General features: G+C 45.0%; 1 protein-coding gene across 8 annotated transcripts in view; it reads right to left on the bottom strand.

Moving 5' to 3' along the window:
- The window catches only part of gse1b (Gse1 coiled-coil protein b), a 569,714-nt gene that overhangs the window by 124,527 nt on the left and 417,955 nt on the right, over positions 1–27,232 (bottom strand). The window contains exons 1-2 of one of the 8 annotated variants that reach the window (XM_052028489.1): positions 15,396–15,429; positions 12,272–12,329 (exon numbers count right to left, since the gene is read on the bottom strand). The exons of 5 other annotated variants lie outside the window; for them this stretch is intronic. Coding sequence is in view for 1 of the 3 variants with exons in the window: in XM_052028486.1 (XP_051884446.1) it covers positions 15,396–15,432 (37 nt within the window). In the remaining 2 variants the exon portion in view is untranslated. Of the gene's footprint in view, positions 1–12,271; positions 12,330–15,395; positions 16,669–27,232 lie in introns of those variants that run through there. 2 more of the 8 variants (XM_052028486.1, XM_052028488.1) reach the window with 2 other exon arrangements.

The raw sequence follows: 27,232 nt of genomic DNA, 5'->3' as shown, positions 1-27,232 counted from the left end.
CACAAGAGAGGTCCCGACCTGGTTAATATGCAAGATGTGAATTCTACTATGTTTCTTCCTTCTGATGAAGCCTTTCGATCTTCTCCTTGAGTTCCAGATCTCAGAGATTTTAACTGTAAGGTTAGACTGGAGAAGCTGGGGCTGGATTGAAGATGGTTAAGAGAAGATCTGGTAAAGGTCCAAGTAGAGTAGCAAGAGTGAAATTATTCCCATTAATGGACGGTTCAAAGAACAGGAGGCAGAGACTTAGAATTTTGGGCAAAGTTACATGGGGGATGTGAGGAAAATATTTAGTTATTCACTTTTTGGGACTGGGTCAAAGCTGGAATTTATTACTCATCCGTAACTACCCATGAGATGATGGCCAGCGACCTTGAAGTGCTGTGGTCCTTCTGGTGAAAGTGCTCTCACAGTAGTGTTGGGGAGGGAGTTCCGGCATTTAAATCCAGTGACCATGAAGGACCAGTAATATATTTCCAGGTCAGGATAGTATGCAACTTGGAGGGGAACCTGCGGGCAGAGGGTGTGGTCTCATGTGCCCGCTGCTCTTGCCCTTCTTGCCGCTAGAGGTTGCGGGTTCAGAAGATGCTGTCAGAAGCTGTGGGTTCAGAAGATGCTGTCAGAGGAGCCTTGGTGAATTAAGTGTGGTGCATTTTGTATGCACTGCAGCCACTGTGTGCTGGTGGTTGGAAAAGTAACGTTTAGGATGGTTAATGGGGTGTCAGTCAAGCAGGCTGCTGTGCCCTGGATGGTGTCGACCTTCTTCAGAGTTGTCAGATCGGCACTCATCCGGGCTACTATAAGGTATTCATTACACTCTTGACTTGTGACTTTAGATGGTTGAGGGGATTGGGGGTGTCTGGAGGTAAGTCACTTGCTACAGGATACCCAGTCTCTGACTTGCTCTTGTAGCCATAGTATTTACATGGTTGCTCCAACCGAGTTTCTGGTCAATGGTGATGTTGGAGGACCCAGTGATGGCAATGCATTCACTATAAGAGTTGGTGGCTCGACAGTCTCTTTTTGGGGATGATCATTAGTGCCACAACAGTGACAGACAATGTTAATTGCCATTGATTAACCCATGCATGAATGTAGGCGTGGACTGTGTTCACTTGCTGAAGAACTGTGAATGGAATTGAACATTGTGCAATCGTCAATGAACTTCCTCACTTCTGACCTTACTATGGGAGGAGGGTAATTGACGAGGCAATGAAGATGGTTGAACCAAGGACACTGCCCTAAGGAACTGCTGCAATGATATCCTGGCACTGAGATGATTGACTTCCATTAACCACAACCATCTTCCTTTGTGCATGTTATGACTCCAACCGATGAAGTATTTCTTTTTTGGCGCAGCAAACCCCAAATTCACTGCTTTCTTATGGCGATGGAAACACAATCAATCTGTGCCTTCAAAAGGAACCTGGATATGCAGTGGAGAGAGGATAATTTGCAGGGCTCTGGGGAAGAAGTGGGGAGAATGGGACTGGCGGACTGCTCTACAAGGAATTGGCATAGACTGTATGGGCCGAATGGCTACCATCTGTGCTCTAAATAATCTACAATTCTAGCTTTCTCTGGAACTTTTGCCCAGAAGTACTTGTCAGTTCCAAGCCTCTTCTGCAAAGGCTTTCCTGGCTCGGCAGGTCGGTCGCTGGTACCTTGCCCAACCAGCCATGCTTCAAAATGTGAGCTATACAATAGCAAAGAAAGGATTTCGCTCTGAAAAACAGGTGCACATTTGCATCCTGCACCCATCAGACGCAGCAGAAACACACGTTTTAATTGGGCTGTGGATTAGCCTTGGCTGCGGAGAGGGTGCCATTATGTTGCACGGAAAAGAATAAATTTAGCAAGTGTTTATCGTATTAATCACAGTGCAACTGCTGGGGATGAGCAATGTGCATACTGGCTAATGTGGCAGATCTGGGTCTGAAAATACATGCGAGTCTTTAGGCAGTGGGAAGGTGTTCACATATATGAAAATAATCAAGGTGAGAGAGGTCATTAAAAGAAAGTATTGCCGAACTGGGTAAGCAGATGATACATGGGGTGGGAGCAAAAAAAACAAGCTGCTGGAGGAATTCAGTGGGTCAGACAGCATCTGTGGAAGGAAATGGACATTTCGGGTCATTTCCCTCCACAGATGCTGCCTGACCTGCTGAGTTCCTCCAGCAGTTAGTTTTTGCTCCAGATTCCAATATCCACAGTCTCTTGTATCTCCATGCATGGGGTTAAACTTACGTTCAACTAATCATTAGCTGACTCCTCTGATTTTCAGGTATGTTTCCTGACTACACAAGCATTTTCCTCTTATTGCACTTACAGGTGTCTATTTGCCCTGCTGTAATGCTTATCTGGGACACGCACAGGTAAAATGCAGCAATGCAATCCTCTGTGGTAGAGTCTATTGCAAAGCTCTGTTTGTGTTTTAATTTATTCACTCATGGGATGTAGACATTGCTACCAGTGCTGACATTTATTCTCCATCCCTAATTGCCCATGATTTGAGGAAGCAGTTTAAGAGCCAACCACATTGGTGGGCCTAGAGTCATGTACAAGGCAGACTGGGGAAGGATGGCAGACTTTCTTCCCTGGAGGACAGTGGGTTTTAAAAACAATCCAATAGTTTTGTGGTTACTGGGACTAGCTTTATTTCCAGATTTATTTAATTACTTGAATTTAACTCACCCAGTTGCCAGTGGTGGGATTTGAACTCATGTCTCTGGAACTCTGGTTGCTAGACTTAACCACGACTCTGTGTCAGGCGTCTCCAAGCTTTGGCATGGACTGCGCCACAGCATAGTATGGACACCCAGAAACCACACAAAAAACGTTAAGTCCATATGCCCGCCTAGCTGATTGCATGTCAAGTTGTTCACAGGTCATCAAAAAAAACAACTGTGCTACAACCACCTTCTAAACCTCAATGTTTACAGAACAAAATCAACAAATAAGAAAGCAGGTTTTAAAAAAAGACTTAGACCAGGTCACTTCACCAGCTCAGATCAGCATAATTTTCAGATTGATTTTGTACTCACTAAGGATAATGGATTCAAAGTCAAAACATAACAGAGATCGTTACACCTATCAGCACAAAAGGACTGGGTTGCTGAGATTCAGACTGCAATGGCGCTTCAGGGTTAAAGGAGGGATTGATATCCCTTGTTACACAATTCTTTTGCCACCAAATTAACGGGAGACGTTCCAAAGGATCTAAAATGTCACTGCACTAAACTGCACATTGATACCTCAGCAACTGTCGAGTAACTGTCTACAAGGTAGCTTCAGGGAGACATATGAGAAGGAAATTGCAGTGAGATTCACCGTACAGGCACGATGCTTCCTGCAGCTTCTCTGTTAGACACTGTGCTAGGCACTGTGTGTTGCATCAAGAGATCCTGAGGCACCTTTTGAAGAGCTTAAGGTGAATAAGGAGGCAGTGTGTGAGTTTCAATGTGGAAATCACAGAGTCATGGAGTTTTACAGCACAGAAATTGGCCCTTCGGCCCACCATGTCCTACCGACCTTTTTGCCTATCTACACTAATCCTATTTGCCGGCATTAGATCCATATCCTTCTGTGCCTTGCTATTTAAGGGCCTGTCTAAATGCCTCTTAAACATAGTGAGTGTATCTGACTCCACCACCTCCTCTGGCAGCAAGTTCCAGATATCAACTACTCTCTGTGCAAGAAAAGTTTTCCCTTGAATCCCCTCTAAAACTCCTTCCTCTCCCTTAAAACTTATATCCTCTTGTTTTTGATACCTCTACCATGGGGAAAAGATTCTGACTATCTACCCTATTCTTACAATTTTGTATATCTTTATCAGGTCATCCCTCAACCTCCCATGCTCCAGGAAAAAGAAATCCAGCCGATCCAATTTCTCCCCACAACCTAGGTCCTCCAGTCGAGGCAACATCCTGCCGAATCTCCTCTGTACTCCAGTGCAATCACATCCTTCCTGGAGGGTGGCCACCACAACTGCACACAATGCTCCAAGCGCAATCTAACTATTGTTGTGTAAAGTTGCAATATAACATCCCAACTTTGATATTGATATTTGATATTTTATTTATTAGTCACATGTACATCGAAACACACAGTGAAAAGCGTCTTTTTGCGTTACTGAGAATGTGCTGGGGGCAGCCTGCAAGTGTCGCCACCCTTCCAGCGCCAACATAGCATACCCACAACTTCCTAACCCTTATGTCTTTGGAATGTGGGAGGAAACCGGAGCACCCGGAGGAAACCCATGCAGACACGGGGAGAACGTACAAACTCCTTACGGACAGCGGCGGGAATTGAACCCAGGTCGCTGCCACTATAATAGCGTTATGCTAACTGCTACATTACTGTGCCACCCCTTTCATATTCTATACCCCGACCTATGAAGCCAAATCCTTCTTCACCACCCTATCTACTTGTGTTGCCACTTTCGGGAAACTATGGACTTGAATCCCGAGGTCTCTCTGTTCATCAACGTTCCTTAGCACCCTACCATTTACTGTACATGTCCTACCTCTATTTGGCTTCCCAAAATACATCACCTCACAGTTGTCGGGATTAAATTTCACCTGCCAACATTCTGCCCAACTTTTCGTCTGATCTATATCCTGCTGCAGCTTTAGACAACGTTCCTTGCTCTCCACAACACCAACTTCCGTGTCATCCACTAGCTTACTGATCATACCTCCTATATTTCACATTCAAGTTATTAATATATATCACAAACAACAAAGGACCCAACACCGATCCCTGTGGTACACCCGCAGGCATGGTAGTGTAGTGGTTAGTGTAACGCTTTACAGTGCCAGCGACCCGGGTTCAATTCCGGCCACTGTCTGTAAGGAGTTTGTACATTCTCCCCGTGACCACATGGGTTTCCTCTGGGTGCTCCGGTTTCCTCCCACATTCCAAAAGACGTACGGGTTAGGAAGTTGTGGGCATGCTATGTTGGCGCCGGAAGGATTCATGCACATGTGACTAATAAAGATATCTTATCTTATCTCTTACACCAATGGTCAAAGCATCCTTCCACCATTACTCTCTGCCTCCTATCACCAAGCCAATTTTGAATCCAATTAGACAGCTCTGTCAAATTAGTGAGGATTTCCCCCACACAAAGCCATACTATCTCTGATCAACCTCTGCCTTTCCAAATGTACTTAAATCCTATTGCTTAGGAATTTCTCCATTAATTTCCATACTGCTGACATAAGGCTCACTGGCCTATAGTTATCTGGCTTTTCCCTGCTGCCCATCTTTAATAAAGGAACAACATTAGCTATCCTCCAGTCCTCTGGCACCTCACCCGTGGCTAACAAAGATGCAAGAGTCTCTACCAGGGCCCCAGCTATCTCCTCCCCTATTTCCCATAGCAACCTGAGACAGATCTCATCTGGCCCTGGGGATTTGTCAGTCTTTATGTGTCCCATGACATCCAAAAGTTCCTCCTTCTTAATAATGTCCAGTCCTTACCCATGTACCCCACTCTGAACTCACTATTTTCCATGCTCTACTCTTCAGTGAATACAGATGAGAAGGATTCATGCCTACACTTCCTGCTGCCTCAGGAAAGCAGCCAACATAATTAAGGACCCCTCCCACCCTGGACATTCTCTCTTCTCCCCCAAGCTTTTGCATCTTTTGCTCCAATGGGCATAAGATACAAAAGCTTGAAAACATGCGCCACCAGGCTCAAGGGCAGCTTCTATCCCCCTGTTATAAGACTCCTGAACAGACCTCTTGTATGATAAAGATGAATACTTGACCTCACAATCTACCTCGTCATGGCCCCTTGCACCTTATTATCTACCTGCACTGCACTTTATCTGTAACCGTAATACTATATTCTGCATTCTATTATTGCTTTTCCCTTTTACATCGATGTATTTATGTTTTGAAATGATCTGTATGGATGGCATGCAAAATAAGGTTTTTCACTGTATCTTGATATATGTAATGATAATAAACTAATTACCAATTTTGGGACCTCACCCACATCGCCTAGCTCCACACATAGATTGCCCCTTGGTTTCTAAGGAGACACTGTTTCTATGGCTACCCTCTTGCTCCCAATACTTCTATGTCTTGCTTCTATAATCCCATGTTTTGAGATTCTCCTTAATCTTACCTGCCAAGGATGTTTCACCTTTTCGCTCTCCTAATTTCTTTCTTAAGGTGTCTCCTACACACACTATATTCCTCTAGAGATACCCTCAATATCAGTTGCCTGTACCTGCTATATGTTTCCTTTTCTCTCCTGATCAAACCTTTAATATAATTTATCATCCAAGAATTCCCAAATCTTGCCAGCCTTGCCTTTCACCTTTACTGGAACATGCTGGTCCTGAACTCTTGCTAACTCATGTTTAAAAGACTTCCACTTTAAAAGACTCCCACTTGTCAGTAGTTGTTTTACCCACAAGATTCTCTCCCAATCTATATTTGCCAAGTTCTGTTTTATGCTATTGAAATCAGCTTTCCCCCAAATCAAAACGTTCACTTGTCAACCAACCATACCTCTTTCCATAACTGCTTTGAAACTTGCATAATCATGTTCAGTGTTCCCCTACCAACACTTCCACCACTTACCCAGTTTCATTTCCTAAGATAAGGTTGAGTACTGCCTTATCTCCACATATTGTTTCAAAACACTTCATGGACACAGTCTAACACATTCTGCCCAACCTAAGCTCCTTGGGAAAGAAAATCCCCCATACCACAATCCTATTGCTCTCAAACCATTCTGCAATGTGCTTACATATCTGTTCCTCTCATTCCCGCTTACTATTGGGAGGACTGTTGTATTACTCCAGCAAGGTGATAGCCTCACTCTTATTCCTAAATTCTACCTGCATGGTCTCATTGGATGATCCGTCCAGAACATACTCTCTGTGATATCTTCTCCCCTATCAGTAGTGCCACTCACCCTCCCCCTTTGCATTCCCCTCAATCACACCCGAAACTTCCATACTCCAGACCATTAAACTGCTGGTCCTGCTGTTCCTTCAACCTTTCACCCAATATCACCCATTCTAAAAGATCCTTGTGACACTGTGATCGAAGGCAGGCCAAATGTCTGCCTTTTGTGCAAACATCACAGAACACAATAGATACTAAACTAGACCGCTGCTCTTTTTAAGCGCTTGTTGTAGCATTTTGTATTGTGTTCAGTTCTGGTCACCTCATTATAGGAAGGAAGTGGAAACTTTAGAGAGGGTGCAAAGGAGATTTACCAGGATGCTGCCTGGATTGGAGAGCATGTCTTATGAGGATAGGTTGAGCGAGCTAGGGCTTTTCTCTTTGGTGCGAAGGAGGATGAGAGGTGACTTGATAGAAGTGTACAGATGATGAGGCATAGATCGAGTGGACAGTCAGAGATTTTTCTTCCCAGGGAGAAAATGGCTCACATGAGGGGACATAATTTTAAGGTGATTGGAGGAAGGAGGAAGGTATAGGGAGGATATCAGGGGCAAGTTATTTTCCTACTGAGAGTGGTGGTTGCGTGGAACACACTGCCGGCAGAGGTGGTGGGGGCAGATACATTAGGGACATTTAAGAGACTCTTAGATAGACACATGAATGATAGAAAAGTGGAGGGCTATGTGGGAGGGAAGGGTTAGATAGACCTCAGAGCAGGATAAAATGTCAGCACCACATTGTGGGCTGAAGGGCCTGTACTGTGCTGTAATGTTCTATGTTCTATCCTGAATTGTTACTTGTCCAATATGAAAATTGACCTGGCTTGGTGCTGTCCAACCTTCAGAAAGGCTGCAATGTGACCACAGCCTGGAAGCTGCATGCAACAGCATCAGTCAAAGGGTTGTTTTGGGCCATATCACCAAGAGTTCAGCGAGACCCAGCAGCCAATCCCTTACGCTGCCAACTTTCCCAGATGCAGTCTGCACCTTTGACACTTGCAACAAGCAGCAGCCTGTTGTCAAAAACCAAACAACACAAGGAGGGTGACTGTGGCAGGAGGGAGACTGGAATCACAGGACAGGTGGCCAGAGGTTGAACACAATCACTGGCTCTCCTCAATCCCAGCATATGAATAACGGGAAAAAGTGGCCCCTGGCATGGGCAGATACTTACGCATCCGTTCACGCCTTTATCACTCTGGAATGAATAACAAAGAGCAGCACTTTGGCAGTGGGAGGACCCCATGCCTCCTTAGATGTGACCTCCTCAACATTTGCCTATACACGGAGCTCGGCAGGGGCTCCCTGCACAGTGAAGTTAATCTCCCTCCATTCTCCCCACCACCGTCTGCGCTGAATTCCCCCAAGGTTCAAAAGTCAGCTCCAATTGCCTTTCCACCTGCCCAGCTGTGATTAGACTCAGCCTGACCAGTGGTGCAGCTAGTAGAGATGCTGTCTCACAGTGCCAGAGACCCAGGTTCAATCCTGACCTCAGGTGCTGTCTGTGTGGCGTTTGCAAATTCTCCCCGTGCGAGTTTCCTCCGGGTGCAACGGTTTCCTCCCATATCCCAATAATGTGAAGGTTGGCAGGTTAATTGGCCACTGTAAGTCGCCCCCATCGTGTAGGTGAGTGGTAGAATCTGGCGGCAGTTTAGGAGAATGTGAGGAGAATAAAAATGGGATAAATGTAAGATTAGTGTTGAGGGGCAGCTGATGGTTGCCATGGACTCAGTGGAATGAAGGCCTGTTTCTGCATCTCTCTTTGACTCTTAAGAAAATCTGATGGGATTGGATGGGACCAGATGACAGGGAGGGATCGACCAAAATATCCAGGGGGCTCTTCTGTAATTCATTTGAGGGGTTTACCTGTTAAATACTGGTGGAAAAGTCACAGGATTTCAGGGCTACCCAGTTACCTGGCGATTTGGGCTTGCCTTGTTAAGCAGTAACCAGCCCCAGCTCACCGATCAAAGTCCCAACGGCTGAATTACTTCTTTCAGCCTCATTCAACTGCGACACCAGAATCTGGCCAGGGCCCACCAGGCAAGAAATGTTTCAGAAAAAAAGTCAACTGAACATGTTATTTTTTTAAAAAAGAAAATAAACAAAGAAGAAAGTTAGAGATGACATGTCGTCATTTCAGTGTCCGGTTATTCCACTTGGTTTGTGTGGGAGGTGAAAGTCCTCTCTGAGGGAGGTGTTTGCTTGGCGCCAGAACCCTGCTGGTACTGCTGGATTCCTGAGATGTAGTCTAGCCCACTGCAAGCGGGAACTGTTTAGAGCCTCAGCTCACAGACCTGGACACCTGAGTGAGCAGCCCCCTGACAGAGGGTTGCTGAGTACAGAGATGTCCCATTCCTGACATCACAAACAAGGGATCAAAGTTGGAACCTGCTGGTCGCGTGCCTCTACGACACACCACAGAGTGCCTCTATTTGCTAAACCAGCAGAGAACCCTGTCATTAGCTCTACCATACCTCACCTTTCTTTCTCTTGTCCCTTTGTCTCAAGGCATTGACTCCCGATTTAGAGCATGGGTATTGTCGTGCATTGCTACCAAGGTATCTAAGGGAATAGGAACGCAAGCATGGAACACAACACACGAGGATGCTGCCTGGACTAAAGGGCCTGAGTTATAGGGAGTTGTTGGCCACGCTGGATCTTTATTCCTTGGAGCGTAGGGGAATGAGGGGTGACCTCATTCCCCTATGCTATTATAAAATCACAAGGGGTATGGATAAGGTGGACGGTCTATTCCCAGGGCTGGGGAACCCATAACTAGAAGGCACAGATACAAGACAAAAGGGAGGAGATTTAAAAGAGACCTGAGAGGTAACTTCTTTACACAGAGAGTGGTGAGTACCTGGAATGAGCTGCCAGAGGAAGTGGTCGAGGCAGGTATAATTGCAACATTTAAGAGGCATTTGGATGGGTACATGGAGGGGAGGGGCTTGGAGGTTTATGGGCCAAACATGGGCAACAGGGACTAGCAGAGAGGATGCAATGGTCGGCATGGACCAGTTGGGCCGAAGGGCCTGTTTCCTTGCTGTATTACTCAAGTAGGCCATTTAACCCCTTAAGTATGTTATCCATTCAATGAGTCACTGGCTAATGTGTGTAATATGTGACTAAGTCCATATAGTCACCCTGCACAAACCCAAACAATAAATGTAGCTGTGTTATTGACCTAGGGGTGGAGAGACAGGGTGTAAATACAGCAATGGCAGACCCTTTTCTCACATACAACTGCACTTCAGAATGAGTTACTGGAAAGGAAGTAAGCTGATAGATCGGGAGAAGATCCAGGAATGTCAAGGTCCATGTACTCAAAATAGCTGTGGAATCTGTGGGCTTGTAATAGACATTGGTCACTAACCCTTCCCCAAGATAGATAAGTTGAGAAAGGGAAGGGAAGGATCAGAGATGGACCAAGTAAGTTCAGGGTGGAAAATGGTTAATAAATGCAATGAAATCTAAGAGTTCTGTATGGGAGCAGGAAACAGCCCCAATGCAGCCATCAATCTACTGGAAAATGAAGTGAAGGAGGGGCCCTGTGCAGGACTGAAATAAGAACTGTTCCACATATCTTAAACTTATGTGGGTTCCATTGCTATGTCTTTGATGTAGAAAAAGTGAAAGGAGCTGAAGGAAAAGTTGTTCTATATGAGAACAAGTTCAGCCAGACAAAGTAAGGTGATGATAGAGGGAGCCTCTGTTCAAAGAAAACATCACAGGCCCTGAAGCCATCTGGTATGGGACAGGGGTGCAGATGGATTGGAGGTCTAAGGTGAATATGAGTTAGTTGGGGCCAGGACACTGGTGACTGTTAAAGTGGTGGAAGGCATCAGAGTGCTCAAGGATATAAGTGGGAGCAGAGCAGACGGGTGGGGGGGGGGGGGGAAGAATAGAGTCAAGGTAGGAAGAAATAGGTTCTGTGGACAAGTACATGTTGAAGTGATGGGTTTATCAGGGCAATCCTATCTGTGGATCTTGGAGAGGAGGTAAAAGTATGGGCTCTATGGGGTTGGGGAGACCATAATGGAGTCCATGGAGGGAAGATTACCAGAGGAAATGAAGCCAGTGACCATCTGGGAGACAATGGCCTGACAAAACCACAGTGGTCAGTGGTGGCATCGTCCACTGGAAGGTACAAGGAGGTATCTGAAAGCTGACCTTTGGCCACACACAACAACACCACCCTTGTGAGCAGGTTTGGTGATAATGGTGGGGATGATCCTTAGTCAGCAGAGTGCCGTGAGTTCAAAGGTGGGGGGGGGGGGGGGAGGGTGGGGAGGTTAGCCTGAGTAAATGCAGAAGAAAAATTTAAGACAGTCCACGTTGGTTAGTAATAGGTCAGTCTGAAGAGAGGTGAGTCGCCAGAGGGAGGGGTCCATTCAGCCTTTCTCAGCCCCCACCTTATCACACATATCCTCCTGTTCTCTCCAACCCATCCCCCTTCCCGCAACTTAAAACACCCGTGATTTCTATGTCTTCATTCACCAAGCTGAAGCATTGACTGCTTCTCTCTCTGAAGACGCTGACTGACCTGTTACATACCCTTGAACGTGGAAACATTAGCTTTAATAATTACTGAAAAAATATCACATCACTGTCTTGTATGAAAGATCCCTCAGCAAAATAATCTAAATGAGTTTGGATAATGTCACTGTATCTCTTCCAGTGCCCCTAAGCTTCCCTCAACAGCTCTCGGTCTTTTGAGTTTATTCCCCATTGCTGAAATAATTACAATGCTGAGCAAGAAGTAGAAAAGTGGGGGAAAGGGGAAGGGGAATAAAGAGCTGAGTGAAACTTTGTGTCTTTTAAAAGTATTCTGTGAATGGAGGAACCATGAGGAAACTGGCTGTTGGGAAGTAGGGGGAGTGGGGCTGGGGACAATTGTGATGAGATAAAGGAAATTGGAATTCTGGCTCCACATACATGGTATAAGTTGCATTAATCAAAACTTAAGTGTTGGATTCATCAATTATCAACTCGCACAATGCTTTTATAATTGCTGATAACTAAAAGCACACCCATAATCACAGCCTGTAAAGTAAGAAAGGAACGGACACATAAGCAATCTTGTGGTTACAACATACAAACTGAGGGCAGGAATAGGCCACTCAGTGCACAAACCTACCCTGCAGTCCAGTCTTCCTGCAGTAACCTTTCACCCTCTTGCTTATCAACAATCTATCTACCTCTGCTGTAAAAGTATTCACTGATACCACCACCCTTCGAGGAAGAGAATTCCAAAGACTCTTGCATTTGTACATTGGAGCTATTTAGATTCAAAGGCTTCAAGTACTTTTTTTAAGAAGCAATCATTCTTAAGCTTTTACCTTATTGGCATTTCAGTGCTGTCTTATCCCGTTCTATACCAGCTCAAAAGATGAGGATCTGACAGGGCAGAGATAGAGGGTGTTAGGAGCCAGCTTCACTGGAGCCAAGTGGGAAGTCATTACTCTCCTCTTTCCTTCCCTACCAATGACTATCCCCGTCCTGTCACCCCATGTGCCTTGTTATAATTCTCTACCTGTCAGATAATCCTTTGGAAACTAAAAACTGGTTAAGCTGGTTACCATGACAACAGCACGTGAAGACTACAGGGCGGGTTGCAGTAAATTCTGGACAAATTCTCCACCAAAACTAAATGGCGCACCTCAAGTCTCTGAGTGTAGTTAAGATCAATCAAAACAATAACTTCTAATAACTGGAAGGAAATGAATGTGGCAGGGGGTGTGAGGGGTTACCTTCCATCCAAAATTTTCTCACCTAGTTTGTAAACAAAGTTTGATGTCTACTCAACTCTAATGAAAGTTGTTCTCCTCATAAAACTCAGCTGATATATACAATGACGAATAATAACAGTAATGTAACAATTCCACCTTTGGTACCTACGTGGCTTTATAAAAATCAATCTTTGTTGGTTACACTTGACTGCATCTTTTAACGAGTTTTAACTTGGTTTTTTTTGCTGGCATTGATAGAAAAATAAATCATGTGCTATGGAGAAACTGGATCTACCCACGTCTGGGTTGCATATAGTCTTAGGGAGGCCTTGAAGGGAGAAAATTCTGTTGAGGGTTCCTCATCAAATGAATTTAAGCTGGCAACGCCACAGTCTGTTTTAAGACTGGCATGGTGGTGGAAGGAAGAACACACAAGGGTCCAGAGTCAGGGGACCAAAGGATGCAGGATGAGCTGAGAAAGTGGAGAAGTTAGGTAGAACCAGGCTTTAGTGAATTAAATGGAGGTTGAATTTGATACAATGGGAGATTGGAATCCATTGACAGTCAAGAAGGAAGGGATCTGGGCAGTGGAGCTGTGGAGAGAAAGCAAGACCAGCAGCAAAAGTCAACTGCAGACACATGCCAAGCAAAGGATTAAAAATGTCTTATAAAAAGCACAGCATCTCAGGGCCTGTACTTTTAAATGATATTCATTATTTTTCCAGTGCGAAGATCAAGGCTTGGAATTGGGCAGCTTCACTGAATGAAACAGGGAGCAGAACCTTCATTCCCTCTCCAGAAGAATCACAGTCATGCCCACTCCCAGATCAGGGGCCCAGCTCACTGTCAGCCCCACTCCAAGGCCAGGGGCCCAGCTCACAGTCGGGCCCACTCCCAGGCCAGAGCCTCAGCTCACTGTCAGCCCCACTCCCAGGCCAGAGCCTCAGCTAACAGTCAGCCCCACTCCAAGGCCAGGTGCCCAGCTCGCTGTCAGCCCCACTCCCAGGCCAGAGCCTCAGCTAACAGTCAGCCCCACTCCAAGGCCAGGGGCCCAGCTCACTGTCAGCCCCACTCCAAGGCCAGAGACTCAGCTCACTGTCAGCCCCACTCCAAGGCCAGGTGCCCAGCTCACTGTCAGCCCCACTCCCAGGCCAGAGCCTCAGCTAACAGTCAGCCCCACTCCAAGGCCAGGGGCCCAGCTCACTGTCAGCCCCACTCCAAGGCCAGAGACTCAGCTCACTGTCAGCCCCACTCCAAGGCCGAAGGCCCAGCTCATTGTCAGCCCCACTCCCAGGCCAGAGGCCCAGCTCTTATCATTCCCATTCCTGGCCCAAGAGACCTGGTGTCAGACCCAGTTGGACGCTAAAATGGTGATGAGCAGATCCGTGGTGCCTTTTTGCCACAAGGTCCCTGTTGCAGAAATGCACTGACATCTTTCCACGTATTTTAGCGACAACTCCCAGGTATATAATGCAGAATTTCATGCAGTGTGACCTCTGACAGAGTTGGTGAAAGTAAGGCCCGCGGATTTTAATGTGGGCAGAACAGAAGAGGACCAGTTTCTGGGAGTAGACGGTGATGTGCTGATAGTGAGGATATGGGGCTGACAGGACAGCTCTGGCTCAACCCAAGGCTGTGTTCCAGCTCATTCAGGGGGTGAAGAAGTAGAATTCTATTGTTTGGGTAAATTTTAACTCAGGCACAACCTACTGTTAGATAAAGCAGAGCCAACATGGGAGGTTCAGAGGGGCCACAGGCATTGAGCCCAGTTTGCTGGGCAGCACAGTGGTGCAGTTAGTAGACCTGCTGCCTCATGGCTCGAGAGACCTGGGTTTGATGCTGACCTCAGCTGCTGTCTGCGTGGAGTTTGCACACCCTCCCTGTGACCCCGTGTGCTCCCGTTTCCTCTGACATTCCAAAGACGCGGAGTTGGTAGGTTAATTGGTCACTGTAAGTTGCCCCTAGTATGTAGGATTTGGGGGGGTGGGGGGAGGGAGCTGAGAAGAACGTGAGAAGGATAAAAAGTAAGATCAAAATAGGATTAGTCTAAGTGAGTGCATCTCTCTATGACTCTACCAATATATTGGCCCAGGGAGGAAACTGAGGTGACTACGATTGCAATTGTTGGAAAAAATAATAGAAGGTGGCTCTAAGAGTATAAGAAGCCCTTGCTGGAGGTGAGCCAACTGTACCAGGGTTGGCAATAGCTTCAATTCACTGAGACAAAGCAGTGGAGAAGGTTGGAGAGGGTGAGGGTCATCTCACAACACTGTGGTGAGCTGAAGGAGCGGAAACCTATCCCCAGTTTTCTGCATTATTACAGACATTCTCTCCACTGTCAACCCAATGTACCAAAAAATCCTGAAGGCTTTCTTTAAAGCTGGAGTTTTATCTGCTTCAGTTTGGTTGTGAATGCATAATCAGAATTCAGTGAGCCACGAAGCGTTTGCAAGCACCCCACCGAATGTAATGCACTCCATGGTTAGCAGTCAAATTGCTCAAGAGTTTGGAAACTGGCTGTTAAATAACGCAGACTGAAACACTTCCAGAAGCTTTCCTGAGAGACAGGGAGTGTGGGGTGATATAGAGATGCAGAAAACTCAGCCCTCTCCTTGGGAAAAAGTAACATGCTCACACTGCCAAAATAAATAATAGAAGTACAGACAGAAACCACAACCAACTGGGAGGGAGAAAGGAGAGGGGAGGGGGGTTGCAGAGTAATGATGTTTCTTACCTGAGAGGTAGTACAGCGGTGGCTTCAATCCAAACATGGTTTTAACTTACAGAACCATTGTTCCTTTGCTAAGGAGATCTGCGGGCATGGGTGAGTTGTAGAGGTCCGGAGAACAAGATGCTTCTGATTCAGTCTGCGGGCAGATTGTCAGCCCCAGACCCACAATGTGTTTAAGTGACTAGCAGCAACACCCCACCGCACTGCTGCCATCCCCGAGATCTTGCCTCAGTTGTCAACGCTGTGAAACGATAGGTGCCCAAACACAGCCAAATGCACGGGGTTTGGGATCATGAACAATCAATCATCTTTTGTCTTTTTTTCCCCAAAAACAAAAAAATTCCAAAGGGGTGCGAGGTGCAATCCCTTCTTCTCACTCAGCAGTCTGAATGTCAAGGGCGGAGGTCAGTGCATTTTGTTTCCAACTGAGCTACAGAGAGCAGGCGAGAGAGCCGGCGGGGAGGGAGTGGGGGGGGGGGGGGTGGTGGTGGTGGAAGCGGAGTTGGGTTGCGGTGCTTGTCAGGGTCTCCTGTACTGACGGGACGGGCGGAGAGGAGGAGCTCGCCTCCCGGCTCCACGTCTGCAGGGAGAGAGGGCAGGGAAGGAGGAAAGGAGAGGGAAGCAAAAGAGGGGAAAAGAAAGAGAGAGAGAGGGAAATCGCTCCACCTCCTCCGTTCACAGAATCCCCCCCAAAGGATCCGCAGGCGTCGATCAATCTTCATGCAAGGATCATTATCTGTAAATTGGAAGTCTGGCAGAGTGACACCAGATTTGTCACTGTTAATGCAGGAGTGAGGGTATAAAAGCACCAGATATCTGTTCAGCCTCTCTCCTCTTCCTGCGCTCCGCTGCTTTCACTTCGGTAAACGTGCCGGGGTCTCCTCTCTCTCTCTCTCCCACTCACTCACAGAGAGATCCCGTGTCAGTGAAGAGCGGCTCCAGTTTAAATCACCTCCGAGATCGCCCGAGAGAACAGCCCCCTTTCAAAAGACTGACACGAACTGGAGGGGGGAAGGCCGGCGAGACACCCTGTGACTCTCAGAGCATCGAAAGAGACACAGAAGGTGGGGGGGGGGGGGCGGGTGGACTCGGGGACTCAAAAGGTTGGAAAAAGAAACATCTCCGACCTGCCCACGCGTCCTCCAGCGAGTGGCACCCAGGAAGAGGTTAATGTGGGCGAGTTACTCAAAGACCTGTTGGGGGTTGCAATCAGGTGTTCCATCTCACATCTTACATCTCATCCGGCCGGCCAACACACACACACACACACACTGTTATCTGATCACATTTTGTCGGCTCTCTCTCCTCCCCCCTCCCAACTTCCTGCAAACACACACACACACACACACACACACAACATAGTTTTCAGTTACGAAGCCGCAGAGTTTAACTCCTTCCACCCCAGCTCACTGTTGATACATCAGTTTCTCCCCCCGCCACTTACAGATAACTCCCCGCCGGTTCGCACGGACACACAGTTGGAGATGGTTTGCAAACATGTTTTGTAGTGGGCAACGAGACGATTAAAATAAAGAGAGGGGAGCAGGAGGTCTCTAGCTTACAACCCGTTAATGATACCAAGGAGGAAGTCTGCTTGACAGTCACTTGGGTTAAAATGCAGACGCACAAATCACCACAGCAAAATAACATTTCACCCGAAAGGACTTTTTTTTAAAAAATCAAAAAGTTCAATGAATAACTGCATTGCGAAAATGAACCCACATCCTCTGTGTCGGTCAGGTACACAAAGATTTTTTCAATTTATAGCTGGTGTATTTTTCCCCAGCAAAGCTCCTTGTTAAAAGAGATAAAGCAAATGTAAAGAAACAAAAAAAAAGCCTATAGGCTTCTGCAGAGTGTTTGCTCAGTCCCCTGATACTCAGCCACTAACGGTTCACTGGGTGTATAAGGCCTGCATGTCTATCGGCTCAAATAGCTAAAAGAAAGAGATAAGCAATCGCTTAATCTCTCCCTAACACACTAGCCCCAGCGCTGCACGCTGCTGAAGGATTTTTTTGTTGTTGCAAGACTGTATGTGGTGTGTTTGGTGGGGGTGAGGTAGGAGTAGAGGGGCGGATTCGAGCGGAATTATCTGCTCCAGGGGCGTGAAAACACAAGTGCTAAGCATCTGGCCCATTTATTTGACTGTGACCTCCGAGGTCGAACTGAGCCTATTATCAGCTGCTGCACTTCGCGGCGGTTCATTGTTTGCAGAGTTGGCTGAGTGTATCCCCTCGGAGAATGCCAGGCTGTCAGCGAGCAAACACACACAGACACACACACAGGTCCCCGCTGCGAGTTTCAGAGTGGAATCCCACATCCACCAAAAAAGAACAGGCACTCACATCGGCTTTCGAATCAAGGTGTTACAACAAAAGGATGGGCTTTGCTGCAATTAGTCAACTCAGTTTAACACATGCCATGAAGAATAAGGGAAAGGGAGGGGGTGGGATCCAATTCTGTTAAGATTGTATTACACTGCCACTATCGCTTTGCTTTATCTCACACATCACTCAATACCTCCAGCTAATGTATTAAAAGCCATTATGAATACAGGAAGGCAGTAAGCAACTTTAACAAGTGCAATTATTTAAGAAGAGGCCATAAGAGACCTGTTATTTCTCATGAGTGGGGGCTGTGTCCCAGTTTTACCATGTGTGGCATGCAATGTCTTTCATGTTCTGTCAGTGCCGTTTGGGCGACGCAGTGTGTTGGCACCTCAGTGAGATTAACTAACACGTCACAACTCCTGCAATTAGTCTCACAGCAGATTTGTTATTTAAAGAGACCTATGTACTTTTAAATGCAAAAAGCCAACTCCTGCAGTTATTTTTAGTGTTGTTTCTAAAGGGACAAAATGACATAACTTCCAACAGTTCCTCATATACTAATGTTGTTATTAATTAAAACAAACGTATAGGCCTCTAGTATATTGCAGGTAAGGAGCCTGGGTAAATTGAATCAGTGTTTACAGTTTAAAAGAGCAAACTTTGTATTGCACCATTCACAACCTTAGAGATATTTGCAGTAACTAATATAGAAAACAATTAATTTATGCACAGCAAAATGCCACAAACAGCTGTGAGACAGAACACCAAGGATAAACCCCCTGTGGTTGTTTCAGATAGTACTGTGGGATTAACTGGATTGCTCTACAATGAGCTGGCACAGATGCAATGGGCCAAATGGCATCCCTCTCTACCGTTGCAAATCTATGATTTTAGCCAATGTCAATGTCACCCGAGAGGGCTGACAGGGTCTTGGTTTCATGGAAAGGCCACAGCTCTGACAGTGCTGCACTCTTTCCACACTGCACTAGACTTTGGGTCCAAGTTTCCGCAGTAGAGCACATAGCTTTGTGATTCAGAGACAAAAAGGTTATCATTGCACTGAAGTATACAAACAATAAAGGTGAGAGTGAAAACTTGAACCAGAATCTGAGCAAAGTAATACCAAAATCTCCAATGGTTACACTTAGTGTGGATGTAGGGTTTATACTTCCTCATTAAAACTTTCTGCACTATCTTCATAATTGAGAATAGTTGGCTTGCTATAGATCAGTGTCAATTCTGCAGTCTCTGATCTATGTAGCCCAGTTCCACAGTAGCACATTTATCCCACTGAGTTATGGGGAGGGGAGAATCCTTTCATTAAATAAGGACAGAAAATGCTGGGAATACTCAGCAGGTCAGGCTGCATCTGTGGGAAGAGAAACAGAGTCAAAGTTTCAAGTGGGAGATCCTTCGTCAGAACAGAACTGCATCTCTTCCGCTGAATATTTCCAGCATTTTCTGTTTTTGTTTGAGATTTCCAGCATTATTTTCCTTCCATTGAACAATTTATGTTTGTTGAGTTCAGTGCAAAATCTAACATTAATTTCTGTGTCTCCATCTGAATATAGAGATACCATCAACACAAAGGCATTCTTAAGCAGGTTCAAAGTCTAATTATACATAAGTCAATTACCTCTGCTCCTCACATGGTAGGCAGGATTGTGGACCATATTCTACAACAAACAAACTGTATGATTGTTACATTTACTGATAGTTTGGCATATTCTTCCATTTACTTCAATCACCTGCCTTTGGAAACAAAAGTCCCCACATAGCCAATTGCTAAAAGTGGCTTCACTAATGCAGGGCAATAAATCGGTCTTGATTACAGCAGAAACCTTTTTATTGGAAATTATGTGCCGGGTGGTCACGAAGCTAATTCAGGCAATATGTTCATTAATGTAGATATCTTGAACAAGGTGGCTGCAATGCAAGGTGGGTCTCCTGCCTCTGGAGGGGGGGAGCTGTCTGAAGCTGCTTTAGATTTGAGCCTTTTAGCTCAGGTTCTGGGAGGTCAGTGTTTGTGAGGTTTCTCCTGATCAGACACTGCTTCCTTAGCCCAGGACTGCATCCACAAAGAACTCAGTTTTTGTTCGTCTGTTGGGCTGGCCCCTGGGGGCAGAGAAGCAGATTTAGATGGTTCAAGATCCAAATTGAAATGGTGGCTATATAAAAAAAATTATCAGCTGCTGTTACCGATGGTAAACAATTGAAAGCTGGGCTAACATTGCACTTAGCATGACTTAACAAGTCAATAAAAGTCCTTTAAATACACCCTGTCTGGGAAATAAAAATAAAAAGTATGCTCGCCTCTCACCTGCCTCTTCTGTGTACTCTTTGCGCCTCAGCCAAGAGGATTTGAGTCCAGCCTTCTTGTAAACTGTAAGTCAACCAATAATGCCATGTAACCATTGCTGAGGAATGGCAGAGCAGGAGACCCTCATGACCTCTGACCTTTGTGGCCTCCTTGTTTTGTCCAGTTGCTGAACCAGTTTTTGCGTGAGTACGCCCTTTGGACTGGAAATTCTGTCCGCAAACTTGCTTGAAGCACCGAGTTTGCTTTAAAAGGTGTCATTAGGTACGCACATCAGTATAAAGCATCAGTGCATGAGGAGCGGGAACAGTAATTCAGCATTAATTCACTTGCTAATCTGTTCATCACCTCTCTGCAGAGCTGCTCTGTGCTTGTCATCATGTTCTTGTCCTGCCCCACCCACTGTCCCCACCCTACTCCAGCTAGTTACAGTGTACAAAACCGTGAGGGCAGGAAGCCCACATCCTGCTCAGTGTGGCTGTAGTACCTGGGTAGGTCGACGTATGGCCACAAAGCTTTTCGGTTACAGAGCTATTGTAACATTATCCACCTCCCTCTCTCCCTGCCCCACACTACAGTCTTCTCCTTCTTGTAGCGCTAACCAAGTGCAGACACGTGATGGCCAGGTCCCGACACTTAGCTTTCACAGCCTCTCAACACAGGAGAAAGACTTGGATTACTCAAGTTCCTTCAAAACATTCCAGACATAGGAGACGCAGTGACTAATTTGTGCGCAGCAAGATCCCGCAACTAGATACACGGTCTTCAGTGAGGGATGGCTATGACACTGGAACTTCACTGCTCTTTGAAAAATTGCCATTGGATCTTTCACCAGAAAACAGAACTGAGGTTTAACATTTCATTCTAAAAGACAGGACCACCTTCAATGCAGCACTTCTCTGACGGAGTACTTTAATGGAGTACTGAGCAAGTAATACCGCAATGGATTTTCAACCTAGCTTTCTATTGCCCAGAGCAGGGAGTCAGTCTCAGACTTTGGACCTTCTGATTCAGAGAGTATGGCAGCTGATATTTAGCTGAAGAAGGCTGCTCAACACATAAGCTCAACCAAATACTCTGAGCCCAAGCTCATCCTCATCATTTTCAGCAGTTCTTTCAGTTATGTGTTAAGCCAAGATTCCAATTCCTTTGGGACATCGTGCAATGTAACATTTAAACTATAAGTATGAAGTCTTGCCATATCTTTATTTGTCTACCTGTGTTGCACTTCCTCTGTAATTGCAACACTATATTTTGCATTCTGTTTTCTTTTTGCTATCTCAGTGTAATTGTGTATGGCATGATCTGTCTGGATGGCATGCAAAACAAAAGCTTTTCACTGTACATGTGACAATAATAAACCAACCACTAATAAACAAGCCAATATTTAACCCAATGGAGGTCCAAGTTGCAGTAAAGTAACCTCTACTCCCAGACACTGATTGTAAAATAAAATCCATTTAAACTGCACACACAAGGGTCTGGTATTCCCAGGATGGAACTGTAGCCAGTGGGAGAACATAACTGGAATAATGCCCATGACTTACCATCCTAAGTGTACATATTTTCCTGCATGCTCTGAAGAGAATGGCCATTCTGTTTTGGTGTTTCTGCTGCAAGACCATCCTCAACATGACAGGAAACTGTGTACCAAGACCAAAGAGATATCACTGACTGCTTGCTGAAAATTGGCAATTCCCAATGGTTTACAGTCTGCGCCAGGAATCTGGACGCCTCTGTGCAGAGTTTACATGGATATTCTTTGTAGAAAAAACTAAGTAACAAAACCATCTTGTTTATGTTTTAATGGAGTACTGAGCAAGTGGGTTTGTGTTATGATTTACCATGTTCATTACTGGTCTGTGGAAGTTCAAGAAAATAGGATCTGCTTTAAGATAAAAATCAATTTTTATTGAATATATTCAGAGGATAACTGATATTGCAAGAGATATATAAGGCTTCATATTAAATAAAAGGAATGTTGGAAGAAAAAGTTTTTTATTCTTTAATAGAGCTGGTTAAAGACTATAGCATTGGATAGAGCTTCAGACTCTTCAGACTTTACCCCAGATAGTGCAGTAGGGTGTTTCCTGACAACACATTGAGCTAATGAGTTGGAAGTGGGAAGGGTACATGAATGAGCTGTACAGGAAACAAAGTCCATTCACTCAGAAAACAGAATCTATTTCAAAAGCAGAGGAAACAGAACCCACAACAAAAACTACAGCAACTTATCCTAATAAAAGCAGGATAATTTCTATAGAAATTGCATGGTAACATACAAAATCAGTCTCAGCCTTCTTCATCAGGGTGGTCACCTAGATTGATATATCCAATTACCTCCTGGGAATGATGTTGCTATCATGAGCAGCCTTGGCCAAATGGACCTTGCCTCAGTTTGCAAAATGGAAGCAAAGCAGAAAGCACACAGCCTGCGATGGATATCAGAAGATTGACCAAAGGACTTAACATGTAGGATTTCACAAAAGAATAGGGTTGGATGAAACTGTCCTTTCAGGTTAGTTAATCTCTTTCTTCTAAAATTCCAACTTCAAGTCTGGATGAAGAGGGTATGAGGAACCTTATGTTGACCTATAGGGCTAAATGGTTTGTTTCTTTGCTGTATATTGTGTGTGTGTGTGTGTGTGTGTGTGTGTGTGTGTGTGTGTGTGTGTGTGTGTGTGTGTGTGTGGGTGTGTGGGTGTGTGTGTGTGTGTGTGTGGGTGTGTGTGTGTGTGTGTGTGTGTGTGTGGGTGGGTGTATTTCAAGAACTAGAATCCTAGAATCCTACCAGACCAAGCTTTACGTTCTTTGCTTGGATATTTCTCCTTTCCCCATCCAAAGACTGTCACATTTTCAGGCACATTTTCAAACCCTTCCATCAACCTAGCTCTTCCATCACTTCACCACTCCACTTACACCCATAAACTTGACCAAGCCTCAAATTCATGCCTGCAACACGACTTTCCTTGGATCAATGCCCATTTTCTTCTTTTATGTCTCTGTGTTGACACTTGGGGCATTTTTCCTCACCAAATGTGCTTTGAAAGTGCAAGTTGCTGTTGTTATTTATACAACGGACTGCCCCAAGGCTTTTATGGACTTGAGGAAGCACTTACTTCATGCTAAACACATTCATGAAGTTCAAATGAAACAAGTAATACCAGATGTGCCTGTTTATTCTTACTTTTCTCTGGTAATGCAGAAACTTAAAAAAACCCACCAAAAATAGATAAACCCAATTACTACAAGTTAGTGAAATTTTCATCTGCAATGTCATTTTTACAGGTTGCAACGCCCATGTTAAGGATACACTGCAAGAGGTTTGTGAACTCTGATCCAATGATGATAGCACTGTAGCTGGGTAAGGAAACATAAGCGCATTACAGTCTCAGAGAGAGCAGCACATTCATCTCAACACCACGGGTGAGTCAGGGAGTTGGAATAAATTCATTAGAACCTTATGGGGAGCCAGGACTGGGGGCTGTTAACAACTGGCTGTTGTACCCTGTAGAAACAACACTGCCGTGAAAATTTTACCAAATTGTAAGTGTGATGCGTATTTTACAATCCCAGTAGTTTGTTTGTGAGAGTGACACCCTACAATTCTTAAAAAGGATGTGTGAGGCCATGTGATGTGAGGTTGAAATATCTGCGGGATATTTCAAGAACATTTGCATTATAGTCTCTAGAAAAGATCACAAAAAATTCTGCATGTACGGCTTGCTCAGGAGGAACACTGCATTTATTACAATAGCTACACTGAGTTAGCCACAGATCAATGGCACCTTTGCCTCCGAGTTGGGTTTAGTCCCACTTCAGTGACTCAAGCATGAATCCAGGCCAACTCTCCACTATAGAATTGAGAGGAAGCATTCTTTCAGGTGAGACATTAAACAACATTAGAGAGTGAGACAACAACAATATTATGCTGTATAGGGATGGACATAAAAGATCCCATGACACTGTCTTGAGAGCGAAGTTCTCCTAATCATTCTATCCAGTAATTGTGACTTAATAAATAGCACAGAAACAATCTGCTCAGGACTACATTTGAGTTTATGAACTTGTTGTTCATTAAGTGTCTGACGAAGTTCCTACATTACAACAGTGAGCACACTTCAAAAGTATTTAATTGGCTGTACAGAGATCTGAAATGGACGTGAAGGGCACTAAAGAAATGCCAATCCTTCTTAGGTGAAGAAAGTTGGAAAAGTTTTTGTGTGATGAAAGAAACAATTGCTCAAAAATTTGACATTCAACCACCTCAATAAAATATAATATTTTAAATTTACAGTAAGAACTTGCCTGACATTTAAACCGTCATTTCCACTGACATCAGGTTCTTGAACCGACCTGTATTTATTTTTTTCTCTCAACTTGCACTAATGTCATGATGTTTATTTTAGACAAATTAACATGACAAAAATAGACTATGTTAACTGATCTTTGTCATGTTTGTAATGTACTGTACTGCTGCTGCAAAAAGCTAACTTTCCTAGCATTTATACCCTGGGTATATATGCCAATGACAATAAACTTAAACTTGAAACTTGAGCCATTATCAACCAGATACGTAGATAGATATCTTTATTAGTCACATGTACATCGAAACACACAGTGAAATACATCTTTTGCGTAGAGTGTTCTGGGGGCAGCCCGCAAGTGTTGCCACGCTTCCGGCGCCAACATAGCCTGCCCACAACTTCCTAACCTGTATGTCTTTGGAATGTGGGACGAAACCAGAGCACCCAGAGGAAACCCACGCAGACACGGGGAGAACGTACAAACTCCCTACAGAGAGTGGCCGGATTTGAACTTGGGTCGCTGGTGCTGTAAAGCATTACGCTAACCGCTACACTACTGTGCTTGGCTTGGAACATGGGCTACATTTGTTGCTGTTTAAGTAAGGATTTCATCATTGTGAAGAGCCATATAGGGCCATCCCTGGTTACCTTTCCAGCAGAGTATTTCATGCCCGTCAGGATTCCTAAGCTTTTCTGGTTACACGGCTGCACAGTACGGGGAAACACTTTGCACGCTAGCAGCCGTCAAACACCAGGCAAACTCTAAAAGGTGAGGTTGAGCACATCCAGGGAACTCAAACAAGCTGATTAATAATTCAGGAAGTGAAAAACGACATCAAAAGCTCAAAGCCGGGCCATCTGTGTTATTGGACGGCTGCTGGGCGCAATCACACCTGACTGCAGAAAGCGATCCAGACAAGTGCAATACTGCGTCCAATGGGACCACGGAGGGAGGTGGGGAGAGCAGATGGATAACTAACCATGCAAATGATGGCAAAGTCACTGTGACAACAACAGTGCTTCTAAATCCCTCAATTGGCAAATTTACAGGAAGCTCAATTAACTTTTTACATCTGAAATATGTGCACCAGCTTTCTACTTAAAGAGACTGTGCCCCCTTCCTTTCTTGTTGGTCTGCTGTGGCAGAATTCCAAAAGCATCAGAGGCCAGGCTTCCAGTGATACCTTCCTTTTAGGGGTGCGCCTGCCTTTCTACAGTTCTCTGCAGAGTTTTTGTTTGATTCCTGCTCAAGAAGCTGCAAAGTGCAATTTAACAGACAGGTAGGAAATCCTATTCTACATCATTGCAATCTCAAGTGAAACCACTCAAGTACTCTGATGGCATTTGGGGCTTGAAATAGTCTATCCAAAGTCATTAGGATCTATGCTATTGTACAAGCTGTGAAAATACATGGATGGGGATAGCACTTTAACCACTGATCATTGCAGGAGAGAGGGCCACAAGTCCAATGTGATTTCATTCCAGAGCATTAGTTAGCTATTAGTTATGTTCATTGGTAGAATGAATAGGAAGACTGAATATTTTACTCATTAGAGACTTGTAAATATTGGCATACAGGTGTCCTGGCTCATCAAATGTAGTAAGTAAACATGCAATCTGGAAGGTAAATGGCGTGTCAGATCCAAATTGTACGGGGATTGGAGGGCATGAGACAGAAATCTTGCTGAGATTAAGTTCATTATGAGACATCATTCGGATTGCTGTGTACTGTCCTGGTCTCCATACCTAAAGAAGCAAAGATATTTTGGAGTCAGTGCAGTGTGGATTCACTTGTTTGATTTCTGGTTTCAGGCTGTTATCCAATAGAGTGAGGAAGACTGGCCTATAGTGACTACAGTTTAGAACCATGTGAGGTGATCTCTCCAATCCCCAAAGGATCCTGACAGGGATCGGCAGGGTGAATGCCAACAGGCTGTATCCTGGGATTGAGAGTCTAGATCAGGGGACATAGTCTCAGGATGGAAGAGTCAGCTATTTAGGATTGAGAAAAGGAGACGTTTCCTTGGGCAGTGACCTCTGTGATACTCAATTATACCACTCACCTGCACACTAAGGTAATTTACAGTGGCCAATTAACCTACCAACCTGTACATTTTGTTTTGGGATGTGGGAGGAAACCGGAGCACCCGGGGAAAACCCACATGGTCACATGAAGAACAAACATACTCCACGCAGATAGCACTTGAGGTCAGGATTGAACCCAGCTCACTGGAGCTGTGAGGCAGCAGCCCTGCTAGTTTTTGTCAGTGTGCCACAATGACTCCATGCTTTCTGTTTTGGCTTTATATGTTGATTCAATAAATACAGATTAATTAAACCACATTGAATTCTATTTCATTAAATCTCTACAGAAAAGCTACTCAAAGTTCTGCCATTTTATGTAGCACCTTTCATATCATTTCCAGGATGTTGAAAATGATGCAGGTTTGATGTAGTCAAAGGGAGGAAACCTGGCAGGCAATTACAGCGTCACGTCAACAAATCTGATAATGAGAAGATAATCTTGACTTTTTTAGCATTGCTGAGGGAAGGAAATATGTGAGTCAGGGCAACCTAAGATAAACCCCCAGCACGTCTTCAACATTGTCATGGGATCTTTACATCCACCTGGGAGAAGAGATGGAGTTTCAGTTTAACATCACTGAAAGCACAGCTCTCCATCAGGACTTCAGTCACCCCTTGGGACCACAGGTCCTCCTCAGATATCACTCAGGACTACAACTCTCCCTTGGGACCAAAGATCTCCCTCGAGACCACAGCTCTCCCTCGGGACCACAGCTCCCCCTCAAGACCACAACTCCCTCTCAGGACCACGCTCTCCCTCAGATCTCACTTAGGACCACAGATCTCACTCAGGACCACAGC

Source organism: Pristis pectinata, chromosome 13 (assembly GCF_009764475.1).
Source record: "Pristis pectinata isolate sPriPec2 chromosome 13, sPriPec2.1.pri, whole genome shotgun sequence".
Taxonomy (NCBI): Eukaryota; Metazoa; Chordata; class Chondrichthyes; order Rhinopristiformes; family Pristidae; genus Pristis; species Pristis pectinata.
The sequence above is the reverse complement of the archived record's forward strand: the minus strand, read 5'-3'. Positions and strand labels throughout refer to the sequence as shown.